At 43.2% G+C, this 16631-nt stretch overlaps 2 protein-coding genes across 2 annotated transcripts; one reads left to right on the forward strand and one right to left on the reverse strand.

Moving 5' to 3' along the window:
* The first annotated feature begins 7342 nt into the window (after nt 1–7342).
* LOC115746339 (transcription factor MYB44-like) lies at nt 7343–9011 on the forward strand. Its single transcript, XM_030682060.2, has one exon. The coding sequence runs from the start codon at nt 7478–7480 to the stop codon at nt 8501–8503; it is 1026 nt and encodes a 341-aa protein (XP_030537920.2). The 5' UTR covers nt 7343–7477; the 3' UTR covers nt 8504–9011.
* Nucleotides 9012–10848: 1837 nt separating this feature from the next.
* LOC115746341 (protein MRG2-like) lies at nt 10849–16030 on the reverse strand. The gene is made up of 10 exons (XM_030682062.2): nt 15481–16030; nt 14548–14601; nt 14370–14383; nt 13822–13967; nt 12863–12903; nt 12604–12708; nt 12349–12428; nt 11472–11641; nt 11133–11217; nt 10849–11000 (listed from the first exon to the last, which is right to left on the reverse strand). Exons 1-10 carry the CDS (start codon nt 15664–15666, stop codon nt 10910–10912), a joined length of 972 nt encoding a protein of 323 aa, XP_030537922.2. The 5' UTR covers nt 15667–16030; the 3' UTR covers nt 10849–10909.
* Between the last annotated feature and the right edge of the window lie 601 nt (nt 16031–16631).

Here is a 16631-nt window from a genome sequence, read left to right on the forward strand (position 1 = left end):
GCGTCGTACGTTAAAAACATGCAAATGGGAGCCGAATCGCGTGGGGACCGTTGGTGTGGGTCCCGGATTCCTAGTCGCGAATCCCCATGAAGTAGGTGGGTGCGGGGGAATTATTCTCTCGGAACTCGAGCGCGTGCGTAACAGTCGCAGTGGGTTATAGCTGGCATCCAGCTGGCGCTTTTGAACTTTCGTAAAAAGAGCCGCTCTTACCGTTACCGTCAGTTAGGCCCGTTAAAAGCACCCCCATCCCGTAACGGACAAAAGGATTTGAAAGAAACGCTCGAGCGTGAGGGCCCCTCACTCCCCGACCCGCCCAACGCGCGGCCACTGACCTGCCTACGTGGCCGAACAATGCTTCGCAATTTTCTTTTTCCCGCTGCTTCTTGCCGTGTGTTTGCCTACGTGTCGCTGCGGGTCCCGTTTCTTTTCTTTTTGTTTTTTGGCGTTTTGTCCGACGTTTATGTGTGCGGTGGAGGACGACAGAGAAGTCCTCAGTGGCCTAATAATTCATGGGAGAAAAAAGCCAACACGATCTTTGCAATAGAGAAGGTACGATGTGGCGCCCGATTGGATGATCCGGCGTTAACTAAAAGAGATGAAAGTCAAGTTTTTTTTCCTTTTATGATCAGAGAGATAAAGCTAAGTCGCTCAGTATATTTTGAGCGAATCAGCAAGTCATTGCGACGTTTCTGGTCCAAAACTAAATAAAACTGTTTTCGCTTTGAGGAGTTATGCGACGACGTGTTGATTTGCGATTGGCTTTAAATATAAGTTTATCAAATGGCAATTACATCTCAAGAAATCACATGCAAAAAGGTAGAAGTTGTTCCCTGCAGATCTTTAGAACATTTTCGGGTGAGTGAAAGGGTGTGTCATCGTTGGGTGATTTGGATGAGAATCATCCTTTAATCTCGTGGGTGACGACGCATTGGGGAATCAGACCCCGTTTCGCGATGGACGAGGTTAGATACGGCCGTTGATTATGCGGGCCCCACAAAAATGCGATAGCTAATGCCGCGTTTGATCAGGTAAGGATTTGAAGTCTCTTCAAGCGAATCTCCTTACTTTTTTTCCTTTGCAACGGGGAGGATCTTCTTTGACACTATCCATCCAAGCCGTATTCGCGAAGGGTGATTCGGATTACAATTATCAAGATGACGTCTCGTGGAAAAAGCCGTTAAACCAAATTTTACTCCATCCCTGGTGGAATACAAATGAGAAGGGAAAATTGTCAAATTTTTTTTAAAACATAATATAAGCTGATCAATTCAGCCATATACCTTTTATTTGTGTCAATTTAGCCCTAAATTTTTTTAGGATTTACCAATTTAGTCCTAAACATTTTAATTGTGTCGATTTGGTTCTGAATCTTCTGAAGTTTTGTCAATTTAATTCTAAATTTTTGGAAGTTTTGCCTATTGAATCCTAAATTTATATTGGCATGAAGGACTACCTTAACAAATTATGACTAAATTGACATATCGTCAAAATGTTTTAGACTAAATTGACATAATTGAAATATTTAAGATTGATTGGAAAATTTTCAAAATATTAGAACTATATTGGCACAATTGAAATGTTTTAAGACCGAACGTATAATAGATATAGGACTTTTTAGACAATTATCCCCAAATGAGAAAAAGGTCATCGTGTTCAAAAATGCCGGTGCGGGTTTTCTTCATTGTTGGTCTTCGCTTCGTCACCGGAGTTAAGACTAACGATCTTAAAGGTCATAAAATAACATGCCTTAACAACACCCGTTAAGAATTTGCTGTGATAGCAAACGTTCTGCATTGTCAAACCACTCGAGAGTCCCACCCCGTCTGGGCAACGTTAGCTGGTGGCGTGTATCCGTTGCTCTAATTGCTGGGGCCACTGTTGTCTGTGGTACGCGCGCCAGCGATTATTTCCACACCCTACATTGAATGGCTCAGTGCTTCAGTTGCGAAAGTCCAACGCGTGATGTCCGCTGCGTCGTATAATTCCAGGCACGAGAGGCTGACAACCGTGTCACTCGATCCCTACACACCCCTGACGATGAAGTCTACAGACGAGGCTACGAGCTCTGGTCCGACGAAAAGAAAGTCCTGCGCCAGCAAACTAGCGCAAAACATTCTTCTCTTCACGTGCAACTTTTCTCTCGCTCATCACCGGCCTGGCTGGCCATCTTTAAAGCAGAGACTTGGGATCGAACTGTGACGACTGACTATGGGCGCTCATTGATGGTGCAGAATGTGAAAGCTAGGTGAAGTCACGAGACCTGCGTCGACATAGGACGGTAGCTCACGGTGTTCAGTGAATGCAACTAATCCGCTTTGGTGTCCCCGTCACCGGGGCTTAGCTGACTGTATTGAAAAATGGTGAAAAAGGACCTGAATTGGCTTCTAAAGTTGGGATCATGACTAGAACCTTGCCTTACTGTTTAGTGATAATTGTGAGTGAGTAGTTATGTTAGTTTCCTTTGGCTTTCAATGGCATCTTATCTTTGTGTAGCTCTTAGTTATAAACTAAACTACAAGTAACAAGATCATGTCGTTTATCTCAACAGGGAGCAAGGCCATCTAATGGGTGAGTCGGTACGGTCCAACCCAAATAGATTTATTTAATCCATTTTAATCCGTTCGTACACAATACAAATTTAGTGACCATATCCGATCCGGCTCGTACCGAACATATATCTAATACAATCCATTTACTAAAATACTTCCACATTTAATCCAACCTATGGAAATCCATATTTACCTAATTAACCCACTTTAAACTCTTCACGTGTAAATGTTATTTAGATAAAATCGCTATCTCGACTAGAAGATGCTAAAGAATTCGCTTTCAACATTGAATAGAATTTTCGATTTTTGTATTGATTCACAATGAATAATAAGAGAAAGTTACTATTTAGCAGTGAATTTATAAAGCTACAGCAACAAAAAAACGTGGAGGAGTTGAATTTTGAATTATATCGAATGTAAGATATCGAAGAAGATGATTAATGATGACCACGGATTGCAATGAAAAGAACGGTTGGATGGTAGAGGATCGTGTCAAGAATCTCAAAAGGCATAATTGTTCATCAATAATTGTACAAAGGTGTTCGGAAGCAATTTGTGGATTCAAAATCCACGACTGTTTGTATATATAACTGCTAATGGCGGGAGCATGAAAGCTCAATTGCAACTTTGTGAGACGCTACCAATCAACAACAGAACATCTGTTCTCATGCACATTTACTTTCACTTTCACCTACTCTTCCTGCAAATTTACCCTCTCGAATACTTTTAGATTCCCGTATCAATTACCCTTCGCGTAACCGTTAAATCGCCACACCCTGGCCTTTAATATCTTTATTTATACTGTCATTCACGTACATGTCCGTAATCAACAAAGAACCTATTTCCACGACATTCATCGGAATCAATTCCTTTCTTGGCATTCCCGTCGAGCAATGTCGACCTTTACATTTTCGTGAAACATACATATACTACGGGGATGCTTCTTTTTCATGTGTAATCGCAGCTTTCATGTCCTAAGTCTGAGGAGGCTTTTGGATCAGATGCACTTCTCTTTTCCTCTATATCTCTATTTCCTTCCTGCGTGCTCGCAACCTGATTTAATTCTCTTTCAAAGGTTCTGCACCGGTTATTGCCGCGCGCTTCCGTCCTCCACAAATTGGAATCAGACTTAGACCGTACTCCCTCAAATTGTGCAGAGACCCATTTGAATGCTATTCGTTATTCCAGTACTAATCCCGCAAGGAAGGGGCAATTGGCCGCAATGAGAAGGCGGAAGACGATTCGAAGGCCGAGTTACTTCGCCGGAAACCTAGCACGATCAACCTAAAGTCTGAGTCGAAATAAAGGGCAACAAAGCGCATAGGCACCAGAGAGACGGCTGTTCCTTTTGAGCAGGACGCTTCTGTTTTCTTTACTTCACGTATTGTAGGGGAAAATAACCCTAAGAAGACATTCCGATGGATGGCCCATAGGCAACGCAGCAGACAAGGAGTGCTGCTCCTACCGATGCCTTTTGCCTCGTCGAGATGAATCGGTGTCCTTTTGTATTATATGCACGATGGCGTCACCTTCCGCCAACTCACGACTCTCTACGTTCTTCTTTGCTCCCCCATGGCCATGATGTGTCTCGCTTAACGCAAAAAGCTCGTGGGGACTTTGAATCCTGGAGCATTTGACTAAATTAAACTGGACAACTTTCAAAAATCTTTAACACATATGATCTCATTGCCTCTTTTTTTTTTTTTTTTTATATCTTTTATAATGAGGGTCTTGTGCGCGAGGAAACATCCTACAACTTTCCACACCCATGTGTAGAATCACAACCATCCCGATTCTCCCTTCCTTGGACATGCTTTAACGTCAATGATTCGATTTAATTAATATCGAGGCTGTTCCGTGGTGTGCGTATCAAAAAGATGCAAACTTTTACTTTGCGAAGAAAAAGACTGACGAAAGGCCATAAAAATAATGGCAGAAACCAGAGCATTTCCGTGAGAATCCGAAGCATACTAAAATGCTGCAAAAAGCCATGCGAGGCCACTGGCAGGTCCCCCTCTTGGAGCCGGTTTTATTCTCTTTAGGTGATTATGCAAGTTTTTCTCTAGCAAGAAGCCGCTCGAAAAAGTTAAAAGAGAGTGCCTAAACCCCAATTGCGAATTAAAGGCCAGGGCATGCTTGCAAGGTTTGGATTTGGCTAATTGCCATATGACTCCGATTTGCGTTTGCTTAAGTGAAATTTCTGGTAAGGATGACTGAAGATGTCCCTGATTAAAGGCGATTCGAAACTCGAATTTCTCTCGTCTTTGTGAGTTTTGAAAAACTAGGCTCATACGTATTGATGCTTCTCATTTCAAAACGTTTTGGGTATTCGGCGTGACAATCAGACCACAAAAATCATGACCCTATTCACAGAAATTGAAATTGAAAGTGAAAATTCGAGGAAAATGCATAGTTTGTCAAGATGAACAAGAAAATTTGGGGGGCGGGGAGGGGGAGGCTTTGGGAACGGAGGAGAGTGCACGTGCAGCCATGGGAGGGAGTCACGTGAGAGCCAAATTACGAAACGTGCGAGTACGGGCAAGAGGACGGAGTGTTAGGTGGCGAGGACGGCACGTGAGAGTGGGCACGACTGATATGTTTATATTTTTGTATGGCTCAGATGAGCCCCTCCCGCCTCCGGCCAGCTGTTTCCCGCGTAAATAGTGGTACTCTCTGGTCACCTCCATCTCCATCCTTTTGTCTGCTTTCCTCTCCCTTTTTTTTGGGGGAGGTTGCTTTCTTCGCTTTATTTTGTAAACTCCGTGCTTGATTACCCACCATTTCTCCCCCGCCCCGCCCCGCCCATTAACTAGTCCTAATCTCGACCCGAACAGGGGCATGAAAACGTAATTAATTCGCTCGTTAATGGTCGGTGATCGCACTAAGCATTGATGGGGATGAGTTTCTGTGTCATTTGCCATTATGATTAGGCCCACGGCTTGATCACACCCCATGGTCGCCCTCAATTTCTGCGTCTTATTTCGGGGACAAATGATCTCGAAGATCTCAAAGATTTGGAAGTAGAAAAGAGAGGCGCTTTCGCAACGGTTTGTGGTGGGTAAGCCATGACAATCGACGTGGGGGATCTCGACCGCTCGCTACCGAACGAGCTTGACATGTCGCGTGAGTGGATCAGAATAGCACCGCCACCGCCACCACCTCCATCATCTATATATCTCATATCGTCGTCCTTTTGAAATATAATTGATACGTAATTAGGCGATAAGTAAAATCTAATGAAAATTATGTTGTGATATTTCTATGAAATTATAATCGAAGTATGATTTTGAAAATCGATGATATATTATTTCATATCTTAAAATCAAATGAGCATATAAAACAAGGGAATGTGTAAAAACTAAAGATAGGAAATTGTTTTGAGTTGGGCCAAGCGAAGAAATCTTTTCGGTGGGGGAAAGAATCAAACGACGGAAGGGTGGGGGGATGGGAGGGGGCGCAGCTTTGCGAGAATACAGATGACAGACGGACAGACGGACAGGTAAGGCGGTTCAGATCTGGGCGGACCGACACGTGTCGGTCCACAGATGGCAGTTAGGGGAGGAGTGTGGGCCGGGGTGACAGGCTGGAGCCGCTGGACGGGCACAGCATAGGCAGAGAGGGCAGAGAGGGCAGAGAGAGTGCTCGATCGATTCGATCGTCCTCCGATTCTGCTACTCACTTTTGTCGTGTAGCGAGCAACTTCCGTGCGTCCTTTTCTCGATTTTCATTATTTCCTCTCCTTTCTTTTATAATAATTTTCTTTGAAAGAAACTCAATCAGTCAGGAAGGAAGGAGAGAGAAAATATCATATCATCAAACCCTCGCTCTCTCTCTGCGCTACAAAATGGTGTACAGGCTGGCTGGGAGGCTCGGTCAAACTGTCATCCATCCGTGATCCTACTTCTCTCCTCCTCCTCCCCCCACCCCCTTTTGTGATCGTTACGCGAGCCCCAACCAAAACTCGTTCAATTTCGAAAACAACATTTATTTTATTTTATCCGTCCTTATCTCTATTTAACCTCCCACCCCCACCCCCCCCCCTCTCCCAATTAACTTCCAAAACGGTCGGTTCTTTCTCGTTCGGTCCGGTCCTGGCTTTGCCCCCCAACGCCTGTGGCTTGTAAAAGCAGAGAGAGAGAGAGAGAGGCGAAATAAATCTCGATCCCCGTACATGATCGCGATCCTTTCGCAAAGATCAAAGAAATTGAAAAGTTTCAAATCGAGGGTCTTTCGCTGATTCACTCGTTTCTTTAGTAACCAAACCCAACATCTCAGGTTAATAATTAGTATGGCGTTAAGACGAAAACTCTACGGGGTCGCATGATGTTGGGGGGCATAGACCGACCTTGGAAATGTTTGAAATGTTTAATAATATCACGGTTAAACATTAATTTGAAGAATTTTAGGGGTATTTTTTCCTTTAAAAAAAAAAAAAAGGATAAAAGGGTATATGGGGATGGGCGGGGGAGGACGTGTACATGGAGCGTAGCAAAAGTAAATGGGAGCGATAATACGTGTAAGTCCCAAGGGGGCGGAAAGGCGACGCGTGTCCCGATGACAGCTGTATCGGGAGTAACTGCCCCCCTCTTGCCTGGAAGAATCCCACCTCCCAACGGCTCATATGGACCGGTCACCGCAACCGGCAAAGCCCAGTCATCCCTATCCCCATCTCTCTCTCCCACATATAAATACGCCCTCTTCATCTTCCTCTTCTTGTTCTCTCTCAATTCACTGAGAGGCGAGGCGCTGCCTCCACCACCACCCCCACCCCCACCCCCACCACCACCACCCACTGTACAAAAAATCTCGCGGCCGTTGTAGCTTCTCTTAATCCAAATCAGCTTTTGTCTTTTTGTTGGTAGTCGTAGTTTTCTTCGCCTCTAGGTTTTATTCGGTATATTTTGTCAATCGAGCATCGAGGGTCGGCCATGGCTTCTTCTGCTTCTGCGAGGAAAGACGCGGATCGGATCAAGGGCCCCTGGAGCCCCGAGGAGGACGAGGCGTTGCAGAGGCTGGTCCAGAGCTACGGCCCCAGGAACTGGTCCCTCATCAGCAAGTCCATCCCCGGCCGGTCCGGCAAGTCCTGCCGCCTCCGCTGGTGCAACCAGCTCTCCCCGCAGGTGGAGCACCGCCCCTTCACCCCGGAGGAGGACGAAACCATCGTCCGCGCCCACGCCCAGTTCGGCAACAAGTGGGCCACCATCGCCCGCCTCCTCAACGGCCGTACCGACAACGCCGTTAAGAACCACTGGAACTCCACCCTCAAGAGGAAGTGCTCCTCCTCCAGCTCGGCCGGCGACGACGCCGACGCCCTCGCTGAGCAGCAGCCGCTCAAGCGGTCGGCCAGCCTCGGGGCGCCCGCGACCAACAACGCCGTCTCCGATCTGTTCCTCAGCCCGAGCAGCCCCTCGGGATCCGACCTGAGCGACTCGGGCTTGCCGGTGGGGATGCCCTCGCCGCGCGTGTTCCGCCCCGTGGCGAGGACGGGGCCGATCATGCCCGCGCTGTCGGGCCAGCACGCCGACGCGTCATCTTCGACCACCACGGATCCCCCTACTTTGCTCAGCCTGTCTCTACCGGGGTCCGATTCGGCTGAGGTCTCGAACCAGGGATTGGCTTCCGGTTCCGTGCAGGCGTCCGACTCAAGAAGACCCAGCCCGAGCCTGTTCTCAGCTAGGAACCAGGCGATGCCGCCGCCGCCGCCGCCGCCGATGCCGATGCCGATGATACCGATTCATCATCATCAGGGTCACCAGTGCAGCGAAGTGGGGATTGAAGGGGCCGGGTACGAGAAGCAGTTCTTCAACGAGGACTTCATGGCGGTGATGCAGGAGATGATAAGGAAGGAGGTGAGGAGCTACATGTCCGGGATCGAGCAAAACGGCCTGCGTCTGCAGAGCGAGGCGGTTCGGAATGCAGCTGTTAAGCGCATCGGCGTTACCAAGATCGACTGAAAAAAAGGAAAATTTAGCAGAGAAAAAGAGTAGGAGGGGGCCATCTCAACTTTTATGCTGACGATCATCTTCCCTAATGATCGAAGAAGCACAACAAGAATCATCGGCTCTAGAGAGCGAGAGCGAGAGAGAGAGAGAAGGGAGATCAGCCGTTCTTTTTTTTTTTTTTTTTTAATTTTAGTCCAGCTTCTTTGTCTTTAATCTTTCGTAGTTTCATGTCATCTTTTATACAGATGATAATAACTTGGGGGGGTTGGGTGGGTGGGGAGGAGGTTTTGTATATATAAAGGACGAGGAGAATGGAGGGGAGAGAGAGAGGGGCTTTGTCGGGGAGAGATGGAATGGTCGGGGGGGCGAACGAAGCCCATGAAGAAGAAGGAAGAAGCAGCAGCAAACCACCAAGCAAAACGTAATTTCTGGATGTGAGGAACCCAAGAACAAAAACAGAGGGGAAAAAAAAAAAAGAAGAGACGAGAAATATTTCCATGGAAATTTTCCTTTTCCTTTCTGCTTTCGTGACGTGCTCTGTTTCCCCTCTCCATATAACAAACCCAAAATCCCAAAATTGGAGTTTAAAAACAAGAGAGAGAGAGAGAGAGAAGTTCTTTAAGGGAGAAGACTTTTCCTTGTTTTGTTTTGGGTGAACAGACAGGCGAACGAGAGGAGATGTGATGATGATCCGAGGTTTTAAAATTTTCCAATCAATGGGCGGCTGCTATATGGTCATTGGGGTCGCCGACGGCTCGGCGGAGGGCTTGCTGGCCCTCACCTCATTTGGGAGAGGGCCGAGGGTCGCGACCCTTTCTCGGCTGAGGTGAGGGCCTGCGAGGAGAGGAGAGGGCCAGCAAGCCCTCACCTCTGGTGGGAGGGGTTGTGGTCGTCGGAGTTGCCGGCACTCGCCGACGATCGCAAGTGGGAGGAGTCCTTCCGCTCTTTGAGTATTTCTTTGTTTTTACCCTTTTTTTTTAAAATCTCTCTAAAAAAACAGAAAAAGAATAAGTTAAAAAAGTTAAAATAATAAATGACCAAAATGTCTCAAACTAAAGTGACTCAGGTTTTTGACAAAAAAAAAAAAGTGATTTAGATTTTTTTTTAAGATTAATATAGTTGTTTCTGATCTTTATTTAAAATAATATGTATTTTATATATATTTTTTAATATTATAAGGATATTTTAGGCTTTTATTTAAAATGATATTTACTTCACGGAGCTCTCTTTTGAAATTTTTCCAATGATAAATGTGGAGTTGAGTTGAGTTGGTTAAATATATATTATGGGGGGATGGACGGATGGTCCTCCTACAAACAAAGCGAAGAGAGAGAGACAGAGAGAGAGTATCCTTCCAAAACCCAAAGTCCAAGAAATTCCACCATCCTGTCATCCACTTCCAAATCTTTGGACCCGGTCAAGTTGGTGGTCGATTTTCGTTTTATATCATCAACAGTGACCGATTTTGACTCCCAAGTCACCCCCCCAAACCCCCAATTATAGTGAAATTAGATATTTTTTTTTTTAAAAAAACACAGAGAGAGCGAAAGGCGGTGAAAAGGTCGCGTCGCTCTTACTATTTTTTTTTACTAATTCGGTGGCAGCGGCCAGCGGCATCACTAATACCGCGATTCTTCATTTCTTCATTTGGAGTTTGTCTTAAATCTCAATGCTATGTCAGATTTTCTGGTATACGTACGATATGTGTCCATTTCGTAGGCTAAGTCAGTCATCCACGACTCTGGTGCACAGGGAAATTCCATCTCAAGTCTCTTGGTAATTTGTGTCATATCCAAACTTAATCCGAATCAAAAATAATACCGACATGATTCGCATTGATGATGCCCTTTCTCTTCACACGGGTCGCAAGACAATCGCCATACCCTGCCTGTCTTTACCCACAGAAAATCTTTCCTCTAAAATCTCAGCCCACGATGGCCCCCCGTGTGATCCAAGCCATTGTCTTTTACCTACAAAAGGTTCGTTCCATTTCAACACCTACATGCATCTCCACCAGATATCAGCTGAACATGCTTTTTTTTTTTTATTTATCAGTAAACGTCTCGCAGCAGATCGCCATCGATCTCGTTTGAAGAGAGAGGGAGAGAGAGAGAGAGAGACAGAATTTCTGTTTTCAGGATTGACTCGGTATACAATCTTTCCTTGGATATTATAAAAGACAATACTAGCTGGGACTGGGGGGAGTCATCATCCTAGAGAAAGTATTGAAACAAAAAGCGTCCTCAAGCACAAACACATCTTGTTTTCCAAACCGCATCTCTCGCTTTGCACGAGCACAAAAACCTCAAAACAAGAATACGGATTGCATAAAGTTCACAAAGACACTATGGATTTCTTATCTATACACATACATATATATATGTTAGTATGTACATGCAATTGCCGCAACTGATCCAATCAGCCCACTAAATTGTTTGTGCTGGTTTCGATCTCTTCTCGAGCATGGTACGCTGATAGGAAAAACAAACTCTGGTTTTTCTGCAGGAACCTGCATGAGGATGGCATTCCATTGTAAGTAGATGGCAGGTGTGCTTAACCATACAATATGAAATCGGTTGGTGACCCAATTAAATGTCGAAAACAGAAAGAAAAAAAAAAAACCACCATAAGGAGTCCATACTTTAGAAAGTCATTTAATTTCTGCTGCAACTCTCTGAGCGTCTCCTCTTCGATATTTGCATAGACCAACAGCTCGGGCAACTTGACTGCAGAAGCCATGAATTAGGATATAGCCACATAGAGAGAAGATGTGCTAGCAATATTCTTAGTACACTATCAGGGAATGCAGATACTTTGAAGATCACAAACATTAACAGTTTGATGAAGCATGGTCGAGGAATTAGTGCTAGTCTGAAAGATAAGAAGCCTACTACAGAGGGAGATCTGGAAATGTGGCATGAACTCTTTGAAGTGCACAATAAACTTTTTTCCGCATCCATGATAGTAACTTGATGCATACCGAAGAGGCGTAGAAGATGTTCTGCACCATAAATAGTTGAAGGATCGATGTCATCAGCAACTGTTTCCTCGTACTGTTGACGCTCGCTTTTGTACAAGAGCATCACCGGCAGGGCTTTATCAAAGTAACAGCGCAGGCCTTTCATTATTTCTCCCACAGAATCCGCCATCCTACATTGGTAAAGAAAACCAAGAGAATACAATCACGGCAACGGAAAAAAACAAGTAAGACTTTTTTCTAATAAAGGGATTCACATGCCAAGAAAATCGGCCTGAATTATTTCCCATGCAATAATAACATATCTCAAGGTAACCCATCAGTTGCCTCGGTTATTCATGTTCAAGAGCACTGATGCTTTTCTTCTTCCTCATGAGAGAATGAAGAGAACAAAGTACTAATGAAAGAGTCTGACCACAACGTCAAAGGTTGAATGGAGTTGGAATTTTGTTCCAAAAAGTACCATTTCTGAACAAGAACAAACTTTCATTTGACAGCCACTTCTCATTCGTGGGACACAGTCATGCTTGTGGCGCTTCTCTTCCTATATCAGTTTTTAACAACTGACTATATCTGACACCCCTCTCATTGAATCTCGAATTTGTTCTTAGTCGCACATTAAGTACCACTTCCGTTCATAAAAATTCATGGTTTACCAAGTTCGGTGTTTATTTGCAAAGATAATTAAGTTCAGTCAGAAGAGTTACTTCATCAAACAATTGAGTATAAAAAGATTCCAAAATTGAGTTGGGAGCACCAAGCGCATGATACAATTTCACAACTGAAATCAACTTACCATAACCGAGTTTAACATAAGAATCAGATATCAAGCCTATAACAAAAAGCAAAGGAAAGAGCTTGATGTACGTTGTGGACTTACATTCCATCTTTCTTTAATCTATAATCAAGATACTTCTTCAAAATGTCATCAACACTTGGCGTACGTGGAAGTCTGACCAGCTGTAAATAAGGCTTTGATTAGAGCAGGATGTTGCTAATGGTGGTCAATCTGACTTCTCAAGCAAGATACACCTAGCTGCATTATAATGGTGCTTTGGCTCTGGCTCTGTCACAACTATGCTTGTATACGTAATCAAGGCCAACACAAGACATGTAAGAATTCAAACTTTGCTACCTTGCCCAGATGAGTGACAAATTCGCAATCATCGATGAGTTGCTTCTTCAGTGTTGGTGGAATCTGTATATTCACAAGCTTCTCCAAGGGTAGAGCACCCTTCTCCTGAGGAGCAAAGATTATTACCAGAGATTACCTTTCTGAAAACCCAAACTAAAGTAAAAGTCTGAAACTGCTATGTTCACCGGAGTAAACATCCTTTTGGAGAGGTTTCTTTAGCATGTGCAGACAATGTTTGAATTTCGATACAGGTTTATACCTTCAGAATAGAATCATTCTTTCGCTTCTTGCCTCTTGGCACTGCATAGCACCGGGACGTAATTAGTTGCATAAAAATCAGCACATAAATGGAGAAGAGAGAAGAATCGAAGCCTCTACAAGCACCATCTTTCAACAAGAATCATCACTCTTCAAGTTTCCTCAATTACAATGGAGAGATAGGATGTCAAGCTTCAGAGGCATGTCAGACTACGACATTATTGAGAGGAGAAGTGAAGCAGAAGCATAAGTTTGTAAAGACAAAGGCTGTATAGCAAGCAAAACGTCGTAAATGAAAAGCATCAATATCCTTTAACTGATTAGGTCTCTGGCATGACTTTGTATATACCCTGTTAGAACATGACTAATATGTCCATTCACAAGAAAAGAAGAAAAATAAATGAATTCGGGATTTTATCTGAGTATAAACTAATATACTAGTTGAAAGAACATCATACTATATTTAAACTCGAATCTCTCAATTAGAATGGAAATGAACAAAGCAATATGGAGAATTAGCGATTCCTTTATCAGTCCTTGAAGTCTGTCAGGCATTAGACTTGAGTCTCTCAATTCTGACTTTTAAACTTTTTATCCCTGAACTTCTATTGGTATGAAAGCTTTAGCAAAATCATTCCTAGTAGTTTGATCATGTTATGCATAGTCATTTAATATTCTTTCACCATAACGTTTTGTGCACTAAAACATGCTGGTCGCTCAAGAATTTTTAAACAGAGTTTCCAAGGAGAATTAACAAGCTGATTGGTGCAAACCACCTTCCATAGAAGGAAACATTCAAGGAGATCACATGGATTTAATCTTCATGATGCGGATAGCACTATGGTATGATCAGGGGGAGTATTAGGGACCAATATTATGGTATGACAAATCCACTTATATAGTGGAAGAAAGAACCTGTATTGTTATATATATGCACATTCTGAGGGGGAACAAACTAACCATTCGAGCCCTTCGGTTTAGCATAATATGCACGGCTGGGTTTTGTAGTTTTCTCCGCATCTTGTTTATTATTGAGCTCCCGCTGTTTCTGAAGGTTCTCATCGGTGTATTTCATCAGTCGATCCACGCCGACCCACTCATCCCAACTATTTAAAGGGAAGGTAGAAAACAATAATCATGAAATAAGATGAATTAACAAGAAAGCTTTGGTAATTAGAAAAAGAAAATGAATATGGCAACATTAACAAAGATAACAAGAAGAGAAGATATGATGAAGAAGACATTAGATTCATAGACATATCAAACATTCTGCCTGGATAATTAACATATAGAAAGTTTATGTTGAAAGCCATGCGACCATTTATAGCAAAAGCAGTCATAATTTTGACTGATGACATAGAGAGTAAGAAATGACATGCTGAAGAACTATACTATCAGAAGAATATAAGAAGCCAATGAACATCTTAGAGCAGGACTGAACATAAGATTCAGCAACTTAGCCACCCAAGCAGCCAGCAAGCTCAGCTTAAGAAGGACAATGCACTCACTTTTTGCTCCAACCCTGCAAAAGAGATGCATCTAAAATCAACATATGCCGCTTTTAAGATGTTCAAAGCAACTTAGCCCCTTGATCAAATATCTTCACGATGATATAAGATAAGTCTTGGAGACAGTTTTAATGGAAAAAAAAATCGGTTATGGATATTGGTAAAGGATACTACTTACTAGGTAATGAACATAGTATCTCCATTCCTTGAGTCGATATTCAATTTTTTTGACCTTGCACATAAAGCGTACAGTGAGTGGAAATATATTGTATAGGAAAGCAGTTAAGCTGGCTTGCAGACAATGTAAAGAGCAATGAAGTATGAGCCCAAAATGCTTAAGGAAATAGAGATATGCCCTTAAATTCATTGCATAACTAAAAGGAAGCAGTAGCCTGCATTTTATTAGCATCAACCATAAGAGTTCCTGATAGAAACCATGCACTACATCCGCAGAAGTTTAATTAAAATGACATGAAAGTTTCGTGAAAAAGAGTGGAGAAAACCATGAAAAAGAAGCAAACGAAAACTTAAAGTCCATAACTGGTGTTCGACTTTGTTAAGGAAAATTTGTCTAATCCAGATACACTCATACCACAACATCAGTCGATTCTGTCGAATAGCAGGTTAGAAAGAAAGATGACTCCTCCATAATAGCACTTGCCTTGAAGTTAACTGTCTCTAGCTTACAAGGTGATGAAATATCTTTGATCAAATTATAAGTAAAGCTCTCTGCTGATCATTACTGAAGCTGAAGCACCAATGCATAAGGCAGGCACACGAGTTATTATTGATTAAGACTCATTTTACTGGTCCAAGTCAACCAAGCATCGCGCATCAATGAATAGTGATGCCACACCGGGTTAGCGAAAAAATATAACTTCCTATGCAGTTCCAATACTGCGACGGGCTCTGTCCACACAATAAGAAAATGCCCATCATAGTCCATTGAGACCTCGACAACTTACTACAAATGAGCTTCATCACTACACAACATAAAATGTCCTTTATTTCATCGTCAAATTACAGAATAAAAATTACAATCAAAACCAAGAGGGGAATAAGTTGAGAAAGCCCAGGAGAGCAAAAGATGAAATAGAGAAAAAGCAAGCACCTTGGCCTCGTAAATGTGAAGGCTATGGAAAGCGAGGACCTTTTCCTCTTCAGCGTAAGGGCTCGATTCGAGGGAAGGCGGGCACTCGTCGTCCCGGTCGGCTTCCGTGTCGCTCTCCGTGGCGGCGGCGCCACCGTAGGATTCGCTGGCGGAATCGTCGTTGAAGCCGCTTTTGGAGCTACCCATGATGTGCCACCTAGCCTAGGTCGCTGAAGCTGAGAGTGCGAGGCGATAGAAAGAGAGGATTTTGTTGTTCCTTCTATGGCGGCCGTTAGGTCGAGGGATGCAGCAACTGAAATTGGGGGGCAAATTCTGTCAAAGTTCAGGATGGGTCTCGATGGAAAATCTTCGAGAGATCAATGAGGGGGATATTGGTGACTCAGAGATCGCGCAAAAGAAAGTTGACGACGATGACTCTCGAACCATGACTTGTGGTGGAAGAATCGAAGTTCAGGCCCAGATACATGAAGCCATCACTGTGCAGCTTCAAGAGAAGCAAAAGCCCAGCGATACGCATCTCCACTCTTCACCCCCATCTTTTTCCGTCCGTGAATATCAAGCATGATGCTCTGTTTTTGCTTAAGAATAATCAGAATAGCTCATGTATGGAAATGGCAACTTTGTTATGTGATTGCATTTGCATAATTAGTAATGTAATTAAAAACCGATAATATTAACTATGCGTATGCTTTTCAATGCACGTAGCTTAATATTTTATCCGACTCACCTCGACATTAAACTCATCTAGATTACCACAACGACGTGATCTGATGATCTATATATTATTCTGAATTCCATAAATTTGCTAATGAAATGGACAGATATGTAAATTCGCTAATAGAAATAGATTCCACTAAATAACGAAAAAACTTAATAGGTAAAAAAAACTTGCACGTGGTTATGTCGGGTGATGTAACGACATGTGGGCATTATATAAGTCGCGTGAATCGTTTTCTGTTAAATGTAAGACATCTACAACCTTTCAAAGTTTATAGATACATTGGCATGTAGAATCAATAGAGACTTTTCACGGTATTCATTCATCAAAATTACTCGTTTCTTGTAATGACTCGATAGTACATAATCTTTTTGCAGCATACGTTGAATAAAATCATCGGTTAGTTTATTGACAAATCGAAATCAGACTGATG

The sequence above is a fragment of the Rhodamnia argentea genome, chromosome 2 (assembly GCF_020921035.1).
Source record: "Rhodamnia argentea isolate NSW1041297 chromosome 2, ASM2092103v1, whole genome shotgun sequence".
In the NCBI taxonomy this organism is placed as follows: domain Eukaryota; kingdom Viridiplantae; phylum Streptophyta; class Magnoliopsida; order Myrtales; family Myrtaceae; genus Rhodamnia; species Rhodamnia argentea.

Bases quoted from the DNA above. Each gene is read 5' to 3' on its own strand.
- LOC115746341 (XM_030682062.2), bottom strand. From the start codon at position 15,666: ATGGGTAGCTCCAAAAGCGGCTTCAACGACGATTCCGCCAGCGAATCC. The intron at 12,429-12,603 runs GTAGCAAAGTTT...CCTTATTTACAG, and splicing joins TTGTCACTCATCTGGGCAAG to CTGGTCAGACTTCCACGTAC. The intron at 11,001-11,132 runs GTATGGACTCCT...ATCCTCATGCAG, and splicing joins AAATTAAATGACTTTCTAAA to GTTCCTGCAGAAAAACCAGA.
- LOC115746339 (XM_030682060.2), top strand. From the start codon at position 7,478: ATGGCTTCTTCTGCTTCTGCGAGGAAAGACGCGGATCGGATCAAGGGC.